The sequence below is a fragment of the Ursus arctos genome, unplaced genomic scaffold (assembly GCF_023065955.2).
Source record: "Ursus arctos isolate Adak ecotype North America unplaced genomic scaffold, UrsArc2.0 scaffold_2, whole genome shotgun sequence".
In the NCBI taxonomy this organism is placed as follows: Eukaryota; Metazoa; Chordata; class Mammalia; order Carnivora; family Ursidae; genus Ursus; species Ursus arctos.
This window is the reverse complement of record NW_026622874.1, coordinates 81,664,575-81,685,705: the sequence shown is the minus strand read 5'-3', so window position 1 is coordinate 81,685,705 and position 21,131 is coordinate 81,664,575. Positions and strand designations below refer to the sequence as shown.

Below are 21,131 nucleotides of genomic sequence, written 5' to 3'. Positions count from 1 at the left end.
TGCTGTTAATGAGAGCCGCATGTGACGTTTTGATCAAGGAAGTTGGGGAAATACTCCTCTAACCTCCAAATGAATATCAGACACCTGTAACAGGGCATGGCGATTACTCCTAAAGTAACTACACAAGGACAACATATAAATCAATAATTGCAAATGCGATCCCATGACTTGTACAGAATTTGAACACTAACCGCTTTTTAATAGAACATGGATCTCAAACATCTAGGTGTCTCAAATTGCAATGAGAGATACTGAAAAGGTATGTTGGTTGGGCCTTAGAAATCTGAGTTCTCAACATGGCTCTGACACCCAGTTGTCAATAGGCTGGGCAGGTTGCTTTGCCTCAGTTTCCCCACGTGTAAACTCCCCGCTGGTACAAAAATATGACATCCTTATTTACATCACTACTCTCTTTGACCCAGAATTTCTACCTCCAGGAATTCATCCCAAGCGTTAACCAGGGAAATATACAAGAAGGTCCATCATATTATGGTTTATGATGATGAAAAATTGAAAGTTTTTGTAATGTCTATCATTAGGAACAGTTAAACACTGATTTATCTAGACACTGAACATAATGCAACCCTAAAAATGGTAATGGAGATCTTTATGTTTGATACAAAAAATGTCCATGACATGTAAAATAGTAAAATCAGGTCACAAAGCATAACTTAAACTTTGATCCCAGGTTGTTGGTTTTAAGTGTGTGTGGTGTTTGTATAAAAAGTCCATAAAGTTACATATCTAAATATTAGCAGTGGAACAGTTACAGATGACTTTTTTCTTTTCTCTATATCCTTCTATAATTGTCTGCATTTTTTGCACTATGCTTAAACTTTTATGCTTGGGGGAAATATACCATCCATTTTCTGTAAAGGTACTTTACAGGTACATTACATTGCCAGGGTAACGTCCACCATAGCCAGGAGACTAGGGGTTACTTCAAGGAAAGGTGATACGAACAAAAGATATTCTTTCCTCAATAAAACCCACCACCTTCTTTCACTCTACATTGGAGTTGTAAACATTTCGCCCAAAGAAACTAATTTTGCCCAGTGTTATGGAGAAAAACACCAATTTACCCACCTGGAGCCAATTTCAAGGAACTCTGGTTTCATGGCAGGCCCGCAGAGCACCTGGTAGAACAACCGAAACACAAGTTATCAGAAAGGGCAGAACTATGCTTCCTTCAAGCCTTCCAGAAAGCCTCTCCTGTCCCAACTCCCTCCCTCTCAGCTGGGAGGGTTGGAGAAGACTCAGGTGTCTCCAGTCAGAGAGGGCAGGGCCACATCCTGTTTTCTGCTATAAAAAAAACACAGAGGTGCCCACCCACCTACCTGGTTGATTTGGTGATACACTTGGCCATGGCCTGGAGACAGAAAAGAGATGGTGGGAGTCCCTCAAACTGGTTCAGAGCAGATTGGAGGTGAGTAATCCTGGCAGTGGAGGGAGGGGACGTGATGGCCTTATCTGCTGAAATTCATTCCTCTTTAACTCTCCCTAATCCCCTTTTAGCACCTACAGGTCACTTTCTTTATTCTTCATCCTTGTGACTTCAGTGAATTCAATAGGTGTTATTGACTTGGAGAATCCTATCTTCCCAGGTATGCCCGATGGGTGACGGGAAATGCCCTTAGCATCTCTCTAACGGGTTGTAATTAGATAGCCAGGAAACTTAAACATGGCTTAGACAGTCTCCACTTACCCCCTTTCTTACCTTGATCAAGTCAATAGATTTTTCCATGGCTTACTTAGGGCTTGTTATACTAACTAAACAAAAGATCTTGCAAAACATCTGTATTACTTTCTACTCCTTCATTGCCTCAAGCTTTACGGGATCCAAAGAACGGCAAAACAAAATGCTAAGGAGCATTTTCAAACACAAACTCCTGCTTAAGGAAAGCACCAACGTAACAGACAAAATTGGAGCTGGTCCACTTAAAAGAGATTTTCAAACTTTCACCTGAGCAAGAGGATGTAGAGAAGCAGGTTATAGGTAGAATTTAGCCTTTTAAAAGTGTCCTTTGGCTTATGTAAGGCAGTTATTTGAAATTTAAGTAATCTCTGCACTAAATGTGGGTCTTGAACTCACGACCCCAAGATCAAGAGTCTCGCATGTTCTTCCACCTGACCCAGCCAGGTGCTCCATGTAAGGCATTTTTTTAAACTTCAAGTTGAAAAGTCTTTAGATAGAACTTTTGTTCTCCAATTCATCGCAGACCTACCACCCCACTTTCATCAGCTTCACTGTCAAGGTTCTAGCCTGGTCCCTGTATGCATGGTTAAACCTAGAATAGGTTTAACCCTGCAGAACATCAGAAAGCCGCAGCCCTTTAATTGATACCTTTCTTATAGTTAGTATCTTGCACTGTAGTTAGATCTTTTCCACCAATCTGTGAGCTCCTTGAGGGTGGGGGTCAAGATTTGCCTCTTTCAAATGGTATCCTTCCTTGATGCCTGTTGGAGAAGAGATGCCTCCATACACTTCTGTAGGAATCCTGCCTCCTACAGCTCAGAGATACCCCCAAATGCTTCCTTTGCTCTTCAGGTATTGTCATTTGCTATGAAAATAGAATGGCAGTGGAATTTTCAAGCAATATGGGCACCAAAAAATGGCATGCATCTGTGGTGGGTAGGTAATGTGTATATTCTTATCCTAGCCTTAGTAGAAAGCCCTTGGCTCAAGGCTAGCCCCATTTTTCAGGTGAACAGAATACACCATCGGGAGCAACTGGCATCCAATTGCCATGATGCCTTGGGGTCCCTGATTTGCATGATGCCACCAAGGGTGGAAGACGTTGTCTTTCCTTAGAAATTTGTCTTATCTCAGAATCCCCTGGGAAATTTTTAGTTGCAAATCACAGCATCTCCCAAAGCTTGCGTCCTCTCATCCAGATGGGACAATAAAAAGTAAAGTGATTTGAAGTAGCTTGGAAATGGATTGGCAGTCTTGACTGTGTGGCTTTGGTTTACTTTGTCACTGAAATGTACTTTTTGGCCCTTTGCTCTGGCTTCTGTAGAACCCTTTAGTTTTGAACTGTTGAACTGCACTTCTGTCCTGGACCCAGAAAAACTCATCCTGAAGGCCCCATATGAGAACTGTACCAGGAGAGTGGTAAGTAATCGCTTTGAGGAGTGATTTGGGAAGTAGTAACCTAGTAGTTACTACGAGTACCCCTACTAGTTAAGGATATAGGCTTGAGAGTAGAGCATTTATTCTCAACCAGGGGTGGTTAATGTTCATGGTGGTGGTGGTGGTTGGTTGTTTTTTTGTTGTGTTTTTTTTGTTTGTTTTGGTTTCTTGTTTTTTCTTTTTCTTTTGCTTCTTGTTTTGTCTGCCCAGGGGATATTTGGCAATGTTTGGAGACATTTTAAAGACCTTATTGGCTGCCACAACTGGAGTGGGGGGCTATCTATACAAGCTGAGGCTACCGCTAACTAGCCTACATTGCACACGGTGGCCCCCTTTAACAGGGATTTTGGGTCTGAAATGCCAATAACGCTGAGGTTGACAAACCCTGAAGTTGGGGCCTTGGTGTGAGTCCTGGCTTTGCCACTATCTGGTTGTGATCTCTAGCAAGTGAGCTAACCTTTCTAAGCCTTTGCTTGCTCATTGGAAAAGGGGGATTATGGTACCCTCTCCAAAGGGTATCTAAAGATGAATGATAAGATGCAGAAGAAGAACTTGGCACAGCAACAAGATACAACAAATGCTCAAAATGAGCTATTTTGATCTGTAACCTCCATGGGAAAGGGAAGGCTATTTTGGTGCTGGCAAACAGAACTGCTATGCTATAAAAACAGGTGTGGGAAGGCAAGCAGCAGCTGAGCAATAGGGTTTTCTCTATTGCCAAGCAACGGTACTGCCTAATCAGGGTTATTGGGAGCAGTAAAAGAAAACCGTCAAGCAGTTCTCAAGCTTGCGGTGTGCAAAGAATCACTTGGAGAATTTGGAAAGTATAGACTTAGTTCATTTAGTTGATGACTTAGGTCTGAGGTACGTGGCAGAAATCTGCACATTTAACTGGCCCCTTCATCTAATTCCACAGTGAAGATCTTCAGTCGTTTTTTTCCTTTCTGAAATAGCCCTTACTAACTTTTAGAGAGCTTAGAGTTGCTTTCCTGTAAAACAAGGGTCTGCAAACTAAAACTTGTGGGTAGCTACATTTAGCCCATGGTGCATGTGTGTGATGGTCCTAGAGCTAAGAATGGTTAGGTTTTCAAGGACTTAAAAGAAAAAATGCAAGCTAGAAATCATATGTGGCCTAAAAAAGCTGAAAATATTGACCAACATTTTATAGAAAAATGGTGGCTGTCCCTTACTTGGAACTATAAGTTCCCTAAACTAGGGCCAATACCAAAGTTGGCTCTGTCCAGCACCCAAAACAATGGCTGCTACATAGGTGCTCAATACATGTTTGAACGACTTGGGTAGAGGCCCCAAATTAGCCAGCACCATGAGTCTGATATCTAGAAGGGCTAGCTGTAGAGTCTGTTGATAGAGGAATGAGGTATCTTCCAGAACTCACGGTACTGGTAACCTCAAGAGTTTTGCCACTCAGCTGGGTCCAATGGTATTCTGGAATTGCCTTTCCCACGGATGTTCCAGAACTCACTGTTGTTACCATGCCATTTACACACAGCTTGGCCGGCACCAGATAACTGTCAAACTCACAGACAACAATGCTATTTCAAGACCTATGGCTTTCATATATCGGATCAGCTGTCCCATTGTGCAAGCAGAAGAAACCCATGAACATGCAGGAGCCACTATCTGCAAAAAGGATTCCATGTCTGTGAGTGAAGAGGCGGACTGTTTCTCATGGCTGCTGCAGGGGAAATGTGGTGGTCTACACAGAACTGGGGTTAGGAACAGGATCAGGATTACAATCCTGTATTCACTAATTTGTTGTGTAGCTTTGGATTGATTTCTTAACCACACTGAGCCTTTGTTTCCAAGTCCAAAGTAGGGGACAATAATATCTCATAGGTGGCGCTGAGAATTGAGAGGGTACATACAGTGCTCAGCAGCACATCATACCTGGCAGTAGAAAAGATTCCATTGGTAGCTGGACTCACATTAATAATCATTTGACAAACTGACTAGCTATCATCCTGTCCCAGGTTCTATGCCTAGATGATAGGATATAGTAAAAAAGCAACACATTCCAATCACATATTCAGGAATTTTATAGTCTAATATAACTAATATTGATAATGGACAAATAAAATATATTCATACTTTGTTAGAACAATGATAGAACTGCATGGCTTGACCTAATTCTTGATTCGTATGGATGAAGGTAAAAAAATGTGCATCTAAGAATCCAGTGTCTTAAACTTAAAACTGGAAGGGAGCTTAGATTTTCCAGTTGCCTTATGGCATCAGAAGCTCAGAGATGAAATGATACCTAAGGGCACAGTCAGTTTTCGTGACTGGGCCTGTACCTTTTCTTAGTATACCCCACAATCAGGCCTCTTGGTGTAAGAACTACACAGCAGTTGCTCTGGGTGTTTTGCACATACTGCTAGGTAGCGTGATTTCAGAAACTTACTCCTCCAAATCAAAGCCTCACATCATGGTTTCTTTTCTTCCAGTTTACCTTTAATGTTATTCCTGGCATGGCTGATGAAAATGCGGTATGGAAGTAACTTTTTAAATTATAGACCTATGGGGCGCCTGGGTGGCACAGCAGTTAAGTGTCTGCCTTCGTCTCAGGGCGTGATCCCGGCGTTGTGGGATCGAGCCCCACATCGGGCTCCTCTGCTGTGAGCCTGCTTCTTCCTCTCCCACTCCCCCTGCTTGTGTTCCCTCTCTCGCTGGCTGTCTCTATCTCTGTCGAATAAATAAATAAAAAATCTTTAAAAAAAAAATAAATTATAGACCTAAGTAACCTTTAGTTTCATAGTAAAGGTAACCTAACTTCAATTCTGATTTAAAATATTAACTATGGGATGCCTGGGTGGCTCACTCTGTTAAGCATCTGTCTTCAGCTCAGGTCACGATCCCAGGGTCCTGGGATCCAGTCCTGCATAGGGATCCTTGCTCAGTGGACAGCCTGCTTCTCCCTCTGCCTGAGGTTCCCCATGCTTGTGTGCGTGCGCTCGCGTGCTCTCTCTGTCACTCTCTCTGACAAATAAATAAAATCTTTAAAAAAGAATAAATGAAATAAAATACTAAATAGATTAATAGTCTTAGGTTAAGGTGAGCAGCAGACCTCTAAATGAAACTTCTGTCTTTAGGATCCCAAGACTCTGATGAGATGGTTCATGGAGGTTGGTGATGGTGCAGAAGCCCAAAATCTGACTCTTCAGCAGGCCGAGGCACAAGGATATAATCTCCTCTTTGATAACCACAAGCTAAGCGTCCAAATGTCACTCAATGCCACTGGAGTGACTCACTATGCGGTAGGTGTGAATTTTCTTGTACCACCACCCAAGCACAGACCAGTATTTCTAAATTCAAGTGTCATCTCAACCATGTCTTCAAATGAACTGAGAATATAGTTGATTTAACAGGTATCTTGATGCCTGCCATGTGCTAAGCCCTGCACTGAGGACTAAGGATATAAGGGTGAACAAAACAGATCCATTCTTCCCACAGATGTATATTTGCTCTATAATGTGAAAGAAGGTGGTACTAAAGTCTTCTATGAATTAAGGTGTTCTGTTTTGTCATATTCCTATAATACAGTTCTGCTGTAGCAGTTGGTACTTTTGGGGCCAACAATCAACTCACTAAGTTAATGAGTTAATGTGCCAAAGTACTTTGAACAGGTCCTGGCACCTAAGCAAGCACTTAAATGCCATCCATTTTAACAAGAACAGTCCTGTTACACATTGAGTATAAACTGTGTGTGGAGACCTGCAGACCTTTTCTCTGAATGCTATTATCATAAAATCAGCTTTTGCTCACATCTGCCTAGAAATCACCTACAGGTCCTATCCGTAGACAACACTAACTCGCCAGATGTGAGGAAATAGAAGGTTTTAAAACTAGAACATCTGACGAATAGTCACAGGACAAAATGCTTAAATTCTACTCGGGCCAAAATGGTGCCCCATACTTGAGTATTTGCTCTGACGATTCTTCCAGCATTGGTTAGAAATTCAAGTAAATGGATGGCTTTAGAAATGTTTCTCCACCCCCACCCCACTCTGCCCTCAGGAAGGTAACAGTCACCTCTACACAGCGCCTCTGAAGTTGATACAAGAATCTCCTGGGCAGAAGCTCATCTTAACAGCACAAGTGCTTTGTGTGTCAGGTAAGGTCCTAGGAAAGGGCAACTCCAGTTGTGGGAGACACTGTTCCAGGGGCTTAAAGCTGATCATCGGCATTGTGTCGGCCATTCCTTCTAGATCCCGTGACCTGTAATGCCACACATGTGACGCTCACCATACCAGAGTTTCCTGGGAAGTTAGAATCTGTGAGCTTTGAAAACAGGAGCTTTGCCGTAAGCCAGCTGCGTGACCATGGGATCGATAAGGAAGAATCCAAGGGCTTGAGATTGCACTTCAGCAAAACTCTTCTCAAAATCAAAGTAGGTTCCTATCATGAGCCACTGAGCTTGATGGAAGCCTGGTTTGAAGCACAGTCTTTAGGTAACCCTCATAGAGCTGATCACTTGACCATAGATTCTTATTGTCCATATAATGGATTCAAACTCCGGAAGGCCTCATGTGATCACTTTGCCTAAGTGAATTCTCAAGTAACTGAAATTCACTCTCAAATACCAAGCCTCTTTGAACCACTGCAATAGAGGTTTTCTTGCTTTTTTTTTCCCCCCTCAGTTCATTAAACTGCTTTGAAGTTGCTAATGATGACCCTCTTACACCCTATTAAAGATAGAACAGCTTGATCCAAACAAAAACATCCTCAACTGTTCTCACTGAGGCCATTCTTGACAGATGCAATTGCCAGGGACAGCGGAGAGTAATCTTATGTCGGGGTATGTGTGTTTTGCAATAACATCTGACAGCATTTGTAGAGTCCTTTTTACTCAGACCTGGCTTGGCAGAGCACTCAGCTCTTTGGAATCTGATCTGTTAATTCAGGCTCTAGTGTCCAGTACAAAGAGCATGTAGAGCTGGGTATCTCAGGGCATGAGTTTAAAGCAATAAATTTCCTGTCTAGGAAAGCATCCTGATCAGGAGAAGTGATAGGCACTCTCTTGTTCTGGTTTAAAGGGAAACCAGATTAATTCTGGAGTGTGCCCTATAGGTATTCGGTGTACTTCCTTCCTGCCTCACTGTGGACCGTTCTGGGCCCCCATGGCTGTGGCTGCTAATCGACATTCTTGTCTCCTTTCAGTCCTCGGAAAAATGCCTACCCTATCAGTTCTACTTAGCTTCACTCAAGCTGACCTTTGCCTTTAAAATGGAGACTGTATCCATGGTGGTTTTTCCCGAGTGTGTCTGTGAGTCACCAGTTTCTATAGGTAAGAAACCTTTTCTCCCTTAGTTCTTGTGTATACGGGAAAACAAAGAGGTTCAGACTCTATATTGCTTATACTCTGAGGAAACTGATCAGATTAGAAATCTCCATGTAGCTGCTATAACAGAGCCTAAGAAGATAATACTCCAAAGTATACATACGGGTAGATCTCACTCTAACGGACCCATGTTTAAATAGCCTGGATATTTTCTGCATTAGGAGACTGAGCCCACCATCTAAGTAAGATTGATTCTAACCTGTAACTAGAAGGGCTACGAAAGTTTAAAAGACTTCCCCCAAATACCTACAAATTCATCAAGGACATGGAGTTGGTATTTGTTGTTCAGTATTGGCTCTGCCCCTGTGCTTCTTATTTACCGACCCGTTTCTGGTCAAGACAATAGGAAAAACTAGTTCCTGCATCAGCTACCCCCCACCCCCATTCCCTTCCCCAAACCACTCAGGACTTGCGAGTCTTGAAAGAAGGAACATAATGACACAGGCATTACGCTTGAAGCCATAATCTAACCCTCCATTCACTTCAGGCCCTCAGGGTTTTCTCACAGGTCTCTTCACCCACACTTGAAGGTTGGTAGATGGCCATTAACATGGCAGACATGTTTCTTTAAACTCTTATCACCATCTAGTTATAGGTGACTTGTGTACCCAGGATGGGTTTATGGATGTCAAGGTCTACAGCCACAAAACAAAACCAGCTCTAAACTTGGATACCCTCAGGGTGGGAGACTCCTCCTGCCGACCTACCTTCACGGTTCCATCTCAAGGGCTGATACTGTTTCACATCCCTCTGAATGGATGTGGAACAAGACATAAGGTGAGTGCCAGCAGATGGTGAGGTGTTAAGACTGGACTGTAAGATCACTGGTCACCCCCTTCTAACCTTTCTCTAATTTTAAGTTCAAGGATGACAAAGTCATCTACGAAAATGAAATACATGCTCTCTGGGAGGATCTCCCACCACACACAATTTCCAGAGATAGTGAATTCAGGTGTGATGCAATTGCTGCTTCTTAAGCTCTACATTAAATTAAAGCAGTCTTCTAAAATTCTTAACACCTCACCCTTCCCCCTAATACATTACAGAATGACCGTGAAATGCCATTACAGCAGAGATGACCTGCTAATAAACACCGATGTCCAAAGTCTACCTCCTCCAGTGGCCACAGTGAAGCCAGGTCCACTTGCCTTGAGCCTGCAAACCTACCCAGGTGAGACATCACAACCTGAGAAATCCTGCTTAATACTTTCAGGGAAGTCTTTCCCAACCTGAACTTTCTGATGCTGCCAGACTAATGGAGCAGTAGTGATCCTTTAGCTCCTATTGCAACCATCAACAACTTGAGTACTGAGGGTGTTTCCATTCCATTTCAGATAAATTCTACCTTCGACCTTATGGGGACAAGGAGTACCCTGTGGTGAGATACCTCCGCCAACCCATTTACCTGGAACTAAGAGTCCTAAATAGGGCTGACCCCAACATCAAGCTGGTCTTAGATGATTGCTGGGCAACACCCACCGGAGACCCAGCCTCACTCCCCCAGTGGAATATTATCATGGATGGGTAGGTATTCTCTACCCATAAGGTAGCTCAGCTAATCAAAAGTGGTCAGTGAAGGGGCACCCAGCTGGCCGAGTCAGTAGAGCATGTGACTCTTGATATCGGGGTTGTGAGTTCGAACCCTATGTTGGGGGTAGAGATTACTTAAAAAAAAACTTTTTTAAAGAAACAAAAACAAAAAACAACTGACAATGAAGAGAAGATAAACTCTTGGGTTTCTGAATAGTACTCTGTCACAAAGGCCCTGATCTTTGTCTGTGTTCATTAGTAATCAGTCCTTAGTCCAATAGCGTGACTCATGCTTTCCTCTGACCCTTGAATTTAAGAGAATCGGATCCTCCCCAAGGATGAATGACTCTAACACTCCTGATATAGGGAGAATAGATCTCCAGTTCCTCTTCTACCATGTGCCAGGCATGGTGCTATGTACTCCACATAGATTATTTGAACCTCATCACTCTGTGAAAGATACTAGCCACCTCACTTCATGAAGAAACCCAAGCTTGCTGCTTAAATAACTAGCCCAAAGTAATATTTAGTAAATGGTGGATTTGAAAGCCTATCTGACTCTAGCCTGAAGACCATATGCTCTGAAGTTGTAACTACACACACTTGTAAATTGGTATTTGGCCTCCGAGCTCTGCCTGCAGGGGTTTGCACCTGGATGGAAACTGCACATTACCTTCCTTGAAGCTGTTGTAATCTGTTGCTAAGCTCTTAAACTCCAGGTACACTACTGTGCCAGGATTATGTGTAGCCCCACCTAACATGCGATTTTCTTTATAGCTATCATCCTCAGCTATCAAAGAGATAAAATAGCAGGAGTTCTCTACCTTCTTTGTCCCTGACCTATACGAACTGCCTGGGACATACTGGGCACTCAGATTCGTAGGAAGAATTAAGCCAGTGTGAAGAACTACACAGAAAACTTGTAGCTCCTGATAGGTTTAGCTGGCAAACAAATAAGTACTTAAATTGGATAGGCCAAGCCAAAGTATATTAAATAGAAGGTACAGGTAGAAGGTAGAACAATTCTGAAGGTGTTAGGATACATGTGGGCTGACTTTGGGCAAATGTTGAGTCAAACCTTGGGGGATCATGTGGCTGATGGTCTTCCCTGCTGTGTGTCTCCCAGCTGTGAAAACAACTTGGACAACCACAGAACCACCTTCCATCCAGTTGGCTCCTCCGTGACGTATCCTAATCACTATCAGAGGTTTGATGTGAAGACCTTTGCCTTTGTAGCAGAGGCCCAAGTGCTCTCTAGCCTGGTAAGCGATTAAGTCACCCCGGGACAGGCTGAATGTGAGCACATCGGTTCCACTTCACTCTTCTCTTATCTCTAGGTGTACTTCCACTGCAGTGCGTTAATCTGCAATCAACTCTCTCCCGACTCCCCTTTGTGTTCTGTGACTTGCCCTGTGTCATCCAGACACAGGCGAGGTAAAAATTTCAAGTCCTTGTTACTGTGAGTCCTCAAAGCAAGCCTTTTCCTTTCAGAATTGGAAACGAGAAGAATGAGTGCTGTGGGGTGCCTGGCTGGCTGAGTCAGTAGAGCCTACGACTCTTGATCTTGGGGTAGTGGGTTTGAGTCCCACGTGTGGTAGAGAGTTCATATAAAGAAAAAAATTTAAAAAACAAAAAACTCACGGCTTCGTTGGGACTCATCACACAGTTCCAAGAAACCTTCTCAGCCCGGTCCGCCCTGCCCATACAATACGGCTGAGATGGCAAGTTCTTAATCAGACTATGGGCAAGCTTGGTTTTGGACGTGGACTGGAGCCTGATCTTTTGCAGATGCGACTCTGAAAAGTTACTATTGCAGAGTCTAGGTGGACTGGGAACTTAATCTTCTTGGGACATTCTTGGAGAGTTTATCCTGTTTTTACAGTAAGGTATATAATATGCCCTCTGCTGCAAAAGTGGGGAAAACCCACATAGAGCAGGGGGCTCGGTAGAGATGTGCTCTAAGAAGGCCATCGACACACCTCTCTCTACTAGTCACTATTCCAGAGGTCAGACACTAACTCCATTTTCTGTCCCCAGCCACAGGCACCACTGATGAAGAGAAAATGACAGTAAGTCTCCCAGGACCCATCCTCCTATTGTCAGATGGTTCTACACTCAGAGGTATGGATTTAAAGCCTAAGGCACTTCCTGGACTCAAGTTCTTAGCTTTATGTTAAATTTAACTATGCATAAATAATACATGCTTATGGGTAATCCTAAGTAATAAAGTCTCTCTTCCTAGCCATACCTTTAAGTTTCTTGGGTACTCTTCCAAAAATCCCCCTTAAAAAAAATATCTTAATGCAAGTAGAATCATCATACCCTATGTTTTTTTTTTGTTTTTAAAGATTTATTTATTTTAGAACACAAACTGAAGGGGCAGGGAGAGGGGGAAAGAATCTCAAGCAGACTTTGGCTGTGCATGATTATCTTGAGGGCTCCAACTCAAGACCCTGAGATCACAACCTGAGCCAAAACCAAGAGTTGGACACTTAATCAACTGAGCCACCCAGGCACCGCCAGGATATCTTTCTAGAAGTGAAACTATTAGGTTAGAAGGCATGAGCCTTACTACTCTCAAACTTTAGTCTGTACTAGATTGTGTTCCTGTTAATATCCCACATCTTCATCCCAGATGGTCTTAATTATAGGCCTACAATTTGAAAGTAAGCTGTCTTAAATCCCTAACAACCTGCAAGGAATCATGCACTCGGGACCGTCTCTATTAGTGCCATAATGTTAAATGGGCTGATACAGTAAGGTTCTTTCCTGGTGTGGGCTCATCTGATTTTAGATTAATGAAAGCAAGTAGGAAGTAGGAACAGCTGCGGGAGCAGAGCAGCGAGAGGAGGAGGAGGTCGGCTCAAAGAGTAAGACTACATACCCTGTTGTAAGCTTCCTAAATGAGTCCTTTGAGGCTTAATTTCACCTCTCTGGGGGAGCCTCAGGCTTTGACTTACATCTTTTGATTTAAATGATCTTAAGACTTGAATGTCTGCTTCCTTACCAGACGCTGTGGACTTGAAAGGGCTCGGGGCAGCCGGATATGTTGCTTTTAAGACTGTGGTGGCTGTGGTTGCCTTAGCAGGCCTGGTGACAACTCTAGGCCTCATTAGCTACCTGCGCAAGAGAAGAACCATGATGTTAAATCACTAAGGATTTTCAAATAAAGTGGTTGAAGTAAGCTGCCTGCTTTTACCTCATTAAACCTACATGGAGTTCAAGGATTGCTTCTTACAGTCACACTTGTAGAGGGAATGTAGAACCTTCCCACAATCCTAACGGGCTTTGGCTGTGTAGATGCGCATAAGGAAATTAAGGACTTACTTGCTTCCTGCCATTCAGCGTTCTCTGCCCTCCACTCACAAAAGTGGCAGTGCCAGAAAATTCAATCAGCAGTGGGTCTTAGCTACAGCCCAGCTCTGGAGACTAGTCTCTCACTCCTCCATTCATATATGCAAGATGTGGAGACAAGAGGTCACCGTTAGTCATTGGCATGATTTCCCTTCCCTAGAACGGCAGGGTAACCAGGGGTTCCCAAGGAATTAATCTAGTGTTCTGCTTCAATATTTCCTAACTCAAATTACCCTTCGAAAGAAACTTTCCCTGAGAAGTTGAAGGTATTCAGTTACGTTGTTCCCTGTATTCATTGTGCAACTGGAGGCCAGCAATCTCCCTTGGCGGACGGAAAAGAATATAAGGTTTTGGTTTTCTTAGGTGCAATTACAACATTCCCAGCCTCATTAAGACTCCACAGCCGCACACCAGCCCCTTAGCTGAGCCTGGAGAGCGGCTTTCCTACTACTTACACTTGATTATTCCCTCCTCCTGAGCCTTTTTCCCCTGAGGGTCCCCCAGCTTCTACACTGCAATTATGTCAATAGGACTAGTGTTAGTCTGTTAGAGCTACAGTGTGAAGCTATCTTCAAGATAACAAATACAGAAATGAACTCACTTGTATCCTACAAGTAGAAAAAGCCTAGGTAGAAATGAGGACTTCTGCTTGGAAAAAAGTCATAAAGCTTTTTTTTTTTTTAATGTTAATCACCATACAAGACTTCATTAGTTTTTGATGTAATGTTCCATGCTTTATTGTTTGCATGTAACACCCCGTGCTCATTGCGGTACGTGCCCTCAATACTCATTACCATGCTAACCCATCCCCCCACCCCCCAATATCTGTATCGGGCTGGGAGGTGAAAACAACGTCTTCAGTGTGTTGTGTACTTGTTCAACCCTCAACTGGGAGTAGTCCTACTCTGGCTTTTTTAAAACTTGAGCAAAGAATATTACATACATTTAATAGTGGATTCTTCCTTCTCTTCCAACACCTTCTCCTTCTAAATCCTTTGCTTAGATTAATATGTTAGAACTCAGCCCTTGTATGGGGAAGGAAACCACTCACATTTCGTGAAAGATCTGGTCATTCTAGAGTAGTAGGGTCAAAAGTTCAAGTTATCTCATCAAAGCCATGCTTTGGATATTGCTTTAGAAGGGAATAAGGCCTTAATCGGCCAATGATAAATGGTCTTGGAGTCCAGCTTTTCTGTGACTGACAAGGTACGTGTTACACATTAGAACCAGAAACCTTGCATGTGCTGTATTTTTTAAATGGCATTTAAAAGTTGGCCACTGAAGGGGCTTCCTGATCCCCTGTGGTAGAGTGAATAATGACCCCACAGGTCCCCCACATATTGCCCAGACTCTGAATATTCTACGTGGTCCCAGTGGACTTTGCAGATGTGGCAAAGGGTCCTGACAGGGGGATATTATCCAATAAGGACCAATCAGACAGGGCCTTATAAAAAGGGCAGAAGGATCAGAGTCAGAAGATGTCCCAAAGGAAGCAGAAATCAGAGTGATGGGGGCCACAAGCCATGGAATGTGGGCAGCCAGTATTAGCTGGGGATGGCAAAGAAATGGGTCTCCACTAGAGCCTCAAGGAACACAGCCCTGCTGCCCCATTTTGGACTTCTGAATTCCAGAGTTGTAAAATAACCTGTATTTTAAGCTACGAAGTTCGTATTAATTTGTTACAACAGCAGTAGGAAACAAATACAGCCTCTAATGAGTCCCTACCAACATCAATTTGCTAGAAATGCACACATTTTACAAAAGAGGAACTTGGGCCCTAGGGTATCTTGTCCAAGATATAAGAGCTTGATGAAGGAGCTGGAGCCTCTCTCCTCCAAGTCGGTCAGTTTGTGCAGGGTGACAGGTCAGGATCACAGTGACCTGTCCTCCAGACTGCCCCCACAGCAGGCCTCGCTCGGTTCTGAGTTTGCCTCAAATACTGGGGCAGAATTCAGAGAAAAGCTAAGCTAGCTATGGAGCAGCTACTGGGATGAACACTTGTTGCCATGGTAGCCTGGAACAAGTACAACGAATGATTGACTCAAGTTATGTTCTCAACTTCTGAAGGTACACATCCTACAGTACATGGGGGAGGCAGCCTGGCGCTGTGAGGAGAGAGTGAGCTCAAATCCCAAGAGGCTGCTCCTTCACCCAAACTCTGTGCTTGCAATCTTGCTTATGCAGTAGGGATGAGCCATAATTGTAATACAGGTCCCAGGAGGTAAATGAGGGGCATGTGGGTTCTAACACTCTACCCGATGGTTCGGAGAGTAGAGGTTACAGGGGCTGGGAATGGACCTGCATGCCTTGGGAAATCTCCTCTAATATTGAACTTTCCTTCCCTGCCCCGTTCTGCTGACTCAGGCAGTTTTATGAAATTTGTCGGGTTCTAGAATAAGAGCTGGGTTTGAGTTCTGGACCTCTGTCTCTCTTGCTGTGCAACCTTAGACAGGTAGAACGATCTCTGGGCCTATTTCCACATCTGTGAAAAGAGAATAAAGCCTACTTTGGTAAAAACCCCAAACCCGAAAAACCTACTTTGGGGGCACCCGATGGCTCAGTCAGTAGGACATGTGACTCTTGATCTTGGGGTTGTCAGTCCAAGCCCCATGTTGGGTGTAGACACAAAATCCTGGGGCACGCGGGTTGGGCATCTGCCTTCTACACAGGTCATGATCTCAGGGTCCTGGGATCGAGCACCATGTCGGGCTCCCTGCTCGGCGGGGAGCCTGCTTCTCTCTCTCCCTCTGTTGCTCCCCCTGCTTGTGCTGTCTCACTCTTTCTCTGTCAAATAAATAAAATCTTTAAAAAAAAAAAAAAAAATCTTAACAAAAACCAAAGCCTACTTTGAAAGCACATGAGGGTTCAAGGAGATAGCCAGTAGTCAAAATCTTGGTGTATGTGCTGCCCAGTCAGCATTGGAGCCATCTAAATAAAACGTCAGAGATAAAATTATAAGCAACTGAAGGTTGGATAAAGCTATGTGCTAGATGAGAGATGCTTAATCAGGCACATATTTTGAAAAATATACACGTCCTGGCCCCACCTACTAAACTAGAATCCTTAAGGAGGGGGGGTCTAAGCATGTTTAGGTTCTGTGGGAGGCCAAATAATGGCCCCAAAATATCCATGTCCTAATCTCAGAAACCTGTGAATGTTTCCTTCCCTGGGAAAAGGGACTTTACATACATGATTAAGGGTTCTGGATGGGGAGATTATCTGGATTATCCAGGTGGGCCCTAACTGCAATCACAGGGATCCCTATAAGAGGGAGACAGGGTGAGATCTGACCACAGAAAGGAAAAGGCAATGTTGACGATGGCAGCAGGGACTGGAGTGATGCACCATGAGGACAAGGGAGGGGCTACCAGCTGAGGAAATCAGATGGACACTAGAAGCTCAAGGAGTTCAGGAAAAGGACTCTCCTCTAGAGCCTTTAGAAGGAACCAGCCTCCCTGGCACCTGGAGTTTAGCCCAGAGGAACTGATTTCAAACTTCTGACCTCCAGAATGAATTGGTTATTTTCAAGCTACTGACCTTGTGGTAATTTGTTACAGCAGCAAGAGGAAACTAATACAGGCTCCTCCAGTGATTCTGACATACACCCCTGGGTAAGAATCACGGCCAGCAAACTTTGTCACAGAGAACATGTTACAAACTCACACTGTTGCTCACACACAGAGACTAAGAACATGGGAGCAGTTTGTTGTTTTAAGGACTTGGCATTTTCAAGTTGCAACCAGCTTCATTTCTAAGCCATAGTATATCCTGGTGGAATTGAAGAATTGCTGAGAACGCAAGTCCATCCTGAGATGGGGATTGAAGTTGTAACCCACTGAGGTACCATAATGGGAATTACCTTTCATGGCAGTCACTACTGTGCCAAGAAGCAGAAAACCCATGGGGTTACATTGCTACTGGCTTAAAGGTGGTGGTGCATGGAGTGGGAGGGTACCTTACTGTTGGCAGGACAGGGGGTCAGCAGAAGGTAGAACATGTAGTGCATGGCATATCCGTAGCAGCTTCCACCTGATGAGTCAATGGACTCCAGTGTGTGTAGGCTGGGCTCCCAGGTAGCCTAAGTACCAGTTCTTCTCTTGAGAGATTTCCCTGCCAGAGGTTAGAGTTCTCGCTAACCTCTCCTTGACCCTGACCTTTGATCACACAACACCCATGAAACCTTGCTCTGTGAATAAACACAACTAAAACACTCATGAGTGAGCAGGGACTGATAGTGGAGTGTAGGCTGCTTAATGAAAAAGGGTTTCCTTCCCCCTTTCTTTTCCTGTGATATTATGATTTATAGTAAGAAATATATATTTGGTCTTTGTCCCCATGCAGCGCAGAGCTCCTAAAACACTTTGAATTTCCTAAGCATTGAGAGCAATTAAGGAGCCTTTTGTTACATTAATAGATGACTTTGGGAAAGCCCCTAGATAACCTAGAGAAGGGGGCTGGTTGTCACGGAAACCAATCTTGAATAGTGGGTAGAAACTTTCAGTCTCACCCCGTTGATTTCTGGGACTTGGCCAGTGACTTAACTGATCACACCTATATAATGAAGTTTCCATTAAAACCCAAAAGCAGAGGGTTCAAAGAATTCTGTTCCAGGTTGGAGAACACATGGAGATTTGGGGAGAATGGTGTTTTCGAGAGGACACGGAAGTTTCTTGTCCTTTCTCCATCCCTGTGCATCTCTTCCATCTGGCTGTTCCTGAGTTACATCCTTTAACAATAAACCAGTAATCTAGTAAGTACACTGTTTCTCTGAGTTCTACGGGACACTCTAGCAAATCAATCAAACCCAAGGAGGGTGTCATCAGAACCTTCCATCTATAGCCAGACCATGAGAAGCACAGGTAACCACCTGGACTCATGACTGGCATCTGAGGCGGGGTGGGGTGGGTAGGGACAGTTTTGTAGGACTGAGCCCTTAACCTGTAGGATCTGATGCTATCTCCAGGTAGACAGTGACCGAATTCAGTTGAATTGTAGGACACCCAAATGGCACCAGCTTGGTGGTGTGGGGAAACCCACATACACGTAGCACTGGGTCCCAGAATCCTCATTCTCTCCCCATCCTCTTCTTATCTAATAAGAGAACTTTGACTGTGTTCTGGAATGGCATAGTATATCCCTATGGTGCTAAATAATCAAGATAAAGTGTCATTCCCCTTGCAGATCAGCTACCAGCAGGCATAAGGTTCTGTTCAATGAGATTTAAAGGGATATTGGAAGGGAGGCATCTGTCTTTTTCTTCCTTGTTAAAAAAGAAAAAAGTATGTAAGGCTAGCCCCTTTTATTCTTGTCTGTGGATATGGTGGTGTGATATTGTGATTCTTTGAGCTGTGGCAGCCATCTTGTGACCATGAGGAAACAAGCCTAATGACACTATCTGAGAATGGTGGAGTAAAAACATGGAAAGCCTAGACTCCTGATTACTTCATTGTGTTTCCTGAATCAACCCTGCAATCACTTGCATCTTGTTAAAAAGAAAACCACGGGCCCCCAAAGGAAGTAACTCGTGCTAGGCAAGTCACCAAACCAGAGATTAATACCTAATCTAATTGCAGTTTTACCCCCCCCCACCCGACCCCAGAAATGAAGTCCTAACTGGTTAGTCAGGACTTCTCTAGTCAACACCAATGAGGTAATCTGTCACATGGGTCCTCTCCATTCCCCCAAAGGAAGATGAGGTCACCTGCGTAAGACTCCCAGCCCTCCCCGCTAAGGGAAAGTGACCTTGCCTAAAGCAATTTCCTTTTGCTAATAACTTCTTTGCTCCACCCTCCTTCCTATGAAAACCTTACATTTTCTACGACTCCTCAGAGCTCCCCTCTACATGCTAGATGGGGTTCATGACTCGCTTCATAAAACCTGTTAGATCTTCAAGTTTACTCAGTTGAAATTTTGTTCTTTAACAATCTTTCATGTTTAGTGAGATGCTAAGGATTCCTATTTTTTTAAGGGAGGCAGTTTGTTTCTTGTAGGTAAAAGCATTCAAAATGATTCAGGATTAAAGAAGCTTTATTTTTAGGAGAACGACTACGGCTATAATTTGCATCTATAAGAACACACCAAGTTACATGTAAGCTTTCCTTTGGATTAATAGCCAAATTTGTACAAACTACAAATACGAACACCTTCTGTAAACAAATTTACTTTGCTTTGTCTCCCTCAAGGCACAAGAAGACCAGAGTCTTTTTCTGTTCATCTTTGGATGCCCACTGGTCCTTAAGGGAGGAAAATGATTTGACCAAAAATATAGTACAAAGAAACTTGATTCTATGAAAACGAGCAAAGGGAAACTCCACTAAATGCAGTCAGAAGGTTTTGGCAGTTGGGGCGCCTGGGTGGCACAGCCGTTAAGCGTCTGCCTTCGGCTCAGGGCGTGATCCCGGCATTATGGGATCGAGCCCCACATCGGGCTCCTCCGCTATGAGCCTGCTTCTTCCTCTCCCACTCCCCCTGCTTGTGTTCCCTCTCTCGCTGGCTATCTCTATCTCTGTCAAATAAATAAATAAAATCTTAAAAAAAAAAAAAAAAAAAGAAGGTTTTGGCAGGGGGAGCTCCCATGCCCTACTACTCCAAATCAACTGCAGACCCCACAAGAAGGGCTTGACTTGACTGTGAACATAGATACCACTCTTCTACTCCAGCCAGAGGAAGAGCTGCTTTCCTCATTCCCCACCCTCACCCACCAGGCAACAGCCAATGAGAAGCCACTATACTTTCAACTCCCAGTTCCCTCTAACGGACTTTTAGTTCATAACAACCTTCCTAACTTACCCCTTCTCTCCTTAAAAAAGCAAGCCTTGGGGCACCTGGGTGGTGCCATTGGTTAAGTGTCCAACTCTTGGTTTTGGCTCAGGTCATGATCTCAGGGTCGTGAGTTCAAGCCCCACATCGGGTTCTGCACTCAGCATGGAATCCACTTGAGATTCTCCCTCTCCCTCTGCCCCTCCCACTCACGTGCTCTCACTTTCTCTCTCAAATACATAAATAAATATAAATAAAAAAAATAAACAAGCATGCCTTTCCTTTATTCCCTGGACTTGCCTACAGTTTTGCTGCAGCTTCTTTATCCCAGATTGCAATTCTCTTTTATTCCCAAATAAACACATCTTCTGCTGGTAAAATAACTGGCAGTGCCTATTTTTTGAGGTTAAGAATTCAAAGCGGACAGTACAGTCTCTTCACTTCCATACCTAGGGATGGATCCTCCCCTCCCTTAATTCTGTTAGGGTCAGAGGAGCAGGAAAGATGCCCTGAAGCAAACAATGGATACAGGAAACACGGGTGCCAGCCCTGGCGGTGCAGACTTACAGTGGCAGTGGGTAAAGCAGTGGCCCCTCTCTGGCCTCAGGTGTGCCATCTGTAGGAGGAGAGGATTGAAGAGGGCTTCTACGACCTTGCTACCCACGGTGTGGTCTGTGGAAGGCTTCCCTTGGGAGCTGGGAAGCAATGCAGAAACTCGGGTCCTGCTCCAGACCTACGGACTCAGGATCTGCCTTTTAGCAGGACCCCTTGTACAGATGCACGTTAAGGTTTAAGATGCACAAGTCCAAAGTTTCTTCCAGTTCTCAGGGCTGTTCTCTGCTGAGCCAGCTTCAGATCGCTGGATATGAGCTCCCTCTTCTGGTGCAACAATCAAGCACTTTCTTTAGGAAACATTTCTGTTCTATTTCCACCCTCTGGTAGTTGGGTTTTTTTTGTTTGTTTGTTTGTTTTTGTTTTTTTAAGGGTTTCAAATGG

The 21,131-nt window shown here is 43.9% G+C and overlaps 2 protein-coding genes across 2 annotated transcripts in view; one reads left to right on the top strand and one right to left on the bottom strand.

Annotated features, from left to right (window-relative positions):
• The window catches only part of LOC113267546 (phospholipid-transporting ATPase ABCA3-like), a 207,597-nt gene extending 206,459 nt beyond the window's left edge, over positions 1 to 1,138 (bottom strand). Inside the window, exon 1 of the mRNA XM_057314991.1 lies at positions 1,087 to 1,138. The gene's annotated coding sequence lies outside the window, so the exon portion shown is untranslated. The remainder of the gene's footprint in view (positions 1 to 1,086) is intronic.
• Positions 1,139 to 1,364: 226 nt separating this feature from the next.
• Positions 1,365 to 13,188, top strand: ZP2 (zona pellucida glycoprotein 2). The gene is given in 18 exon segments (XM_044390073.3): positions 1,365 to 1,426; positions 1,516 to 1,604; positions 2,549 to 2,632; positions 3,021 to 3,115; positions 4,644 to 4,796; positions 5,599 to 5,640; positions 6,244 to 6,408; positions 7,169 to 7,265; positions 7,360 to 7,541; positions 8,312 to 8,438; positions 9,082 to 9,269; positions 9,353 to 9,444; positions 9,539 to 9,663; positions 9,827 to 10,016; positions 11,149 to 11,284; positions 11,360 to 11,456; positions 12,027 to 12,143; positions 13,033 to 13,188. Coding segments are annotated over 18 exon segments (2,187 nt in total). The 3' UTR covers positions 13,179 to 13,188.
• Positions 13,189 to 21,131: the final 7,943 nt, after the last annotated feature.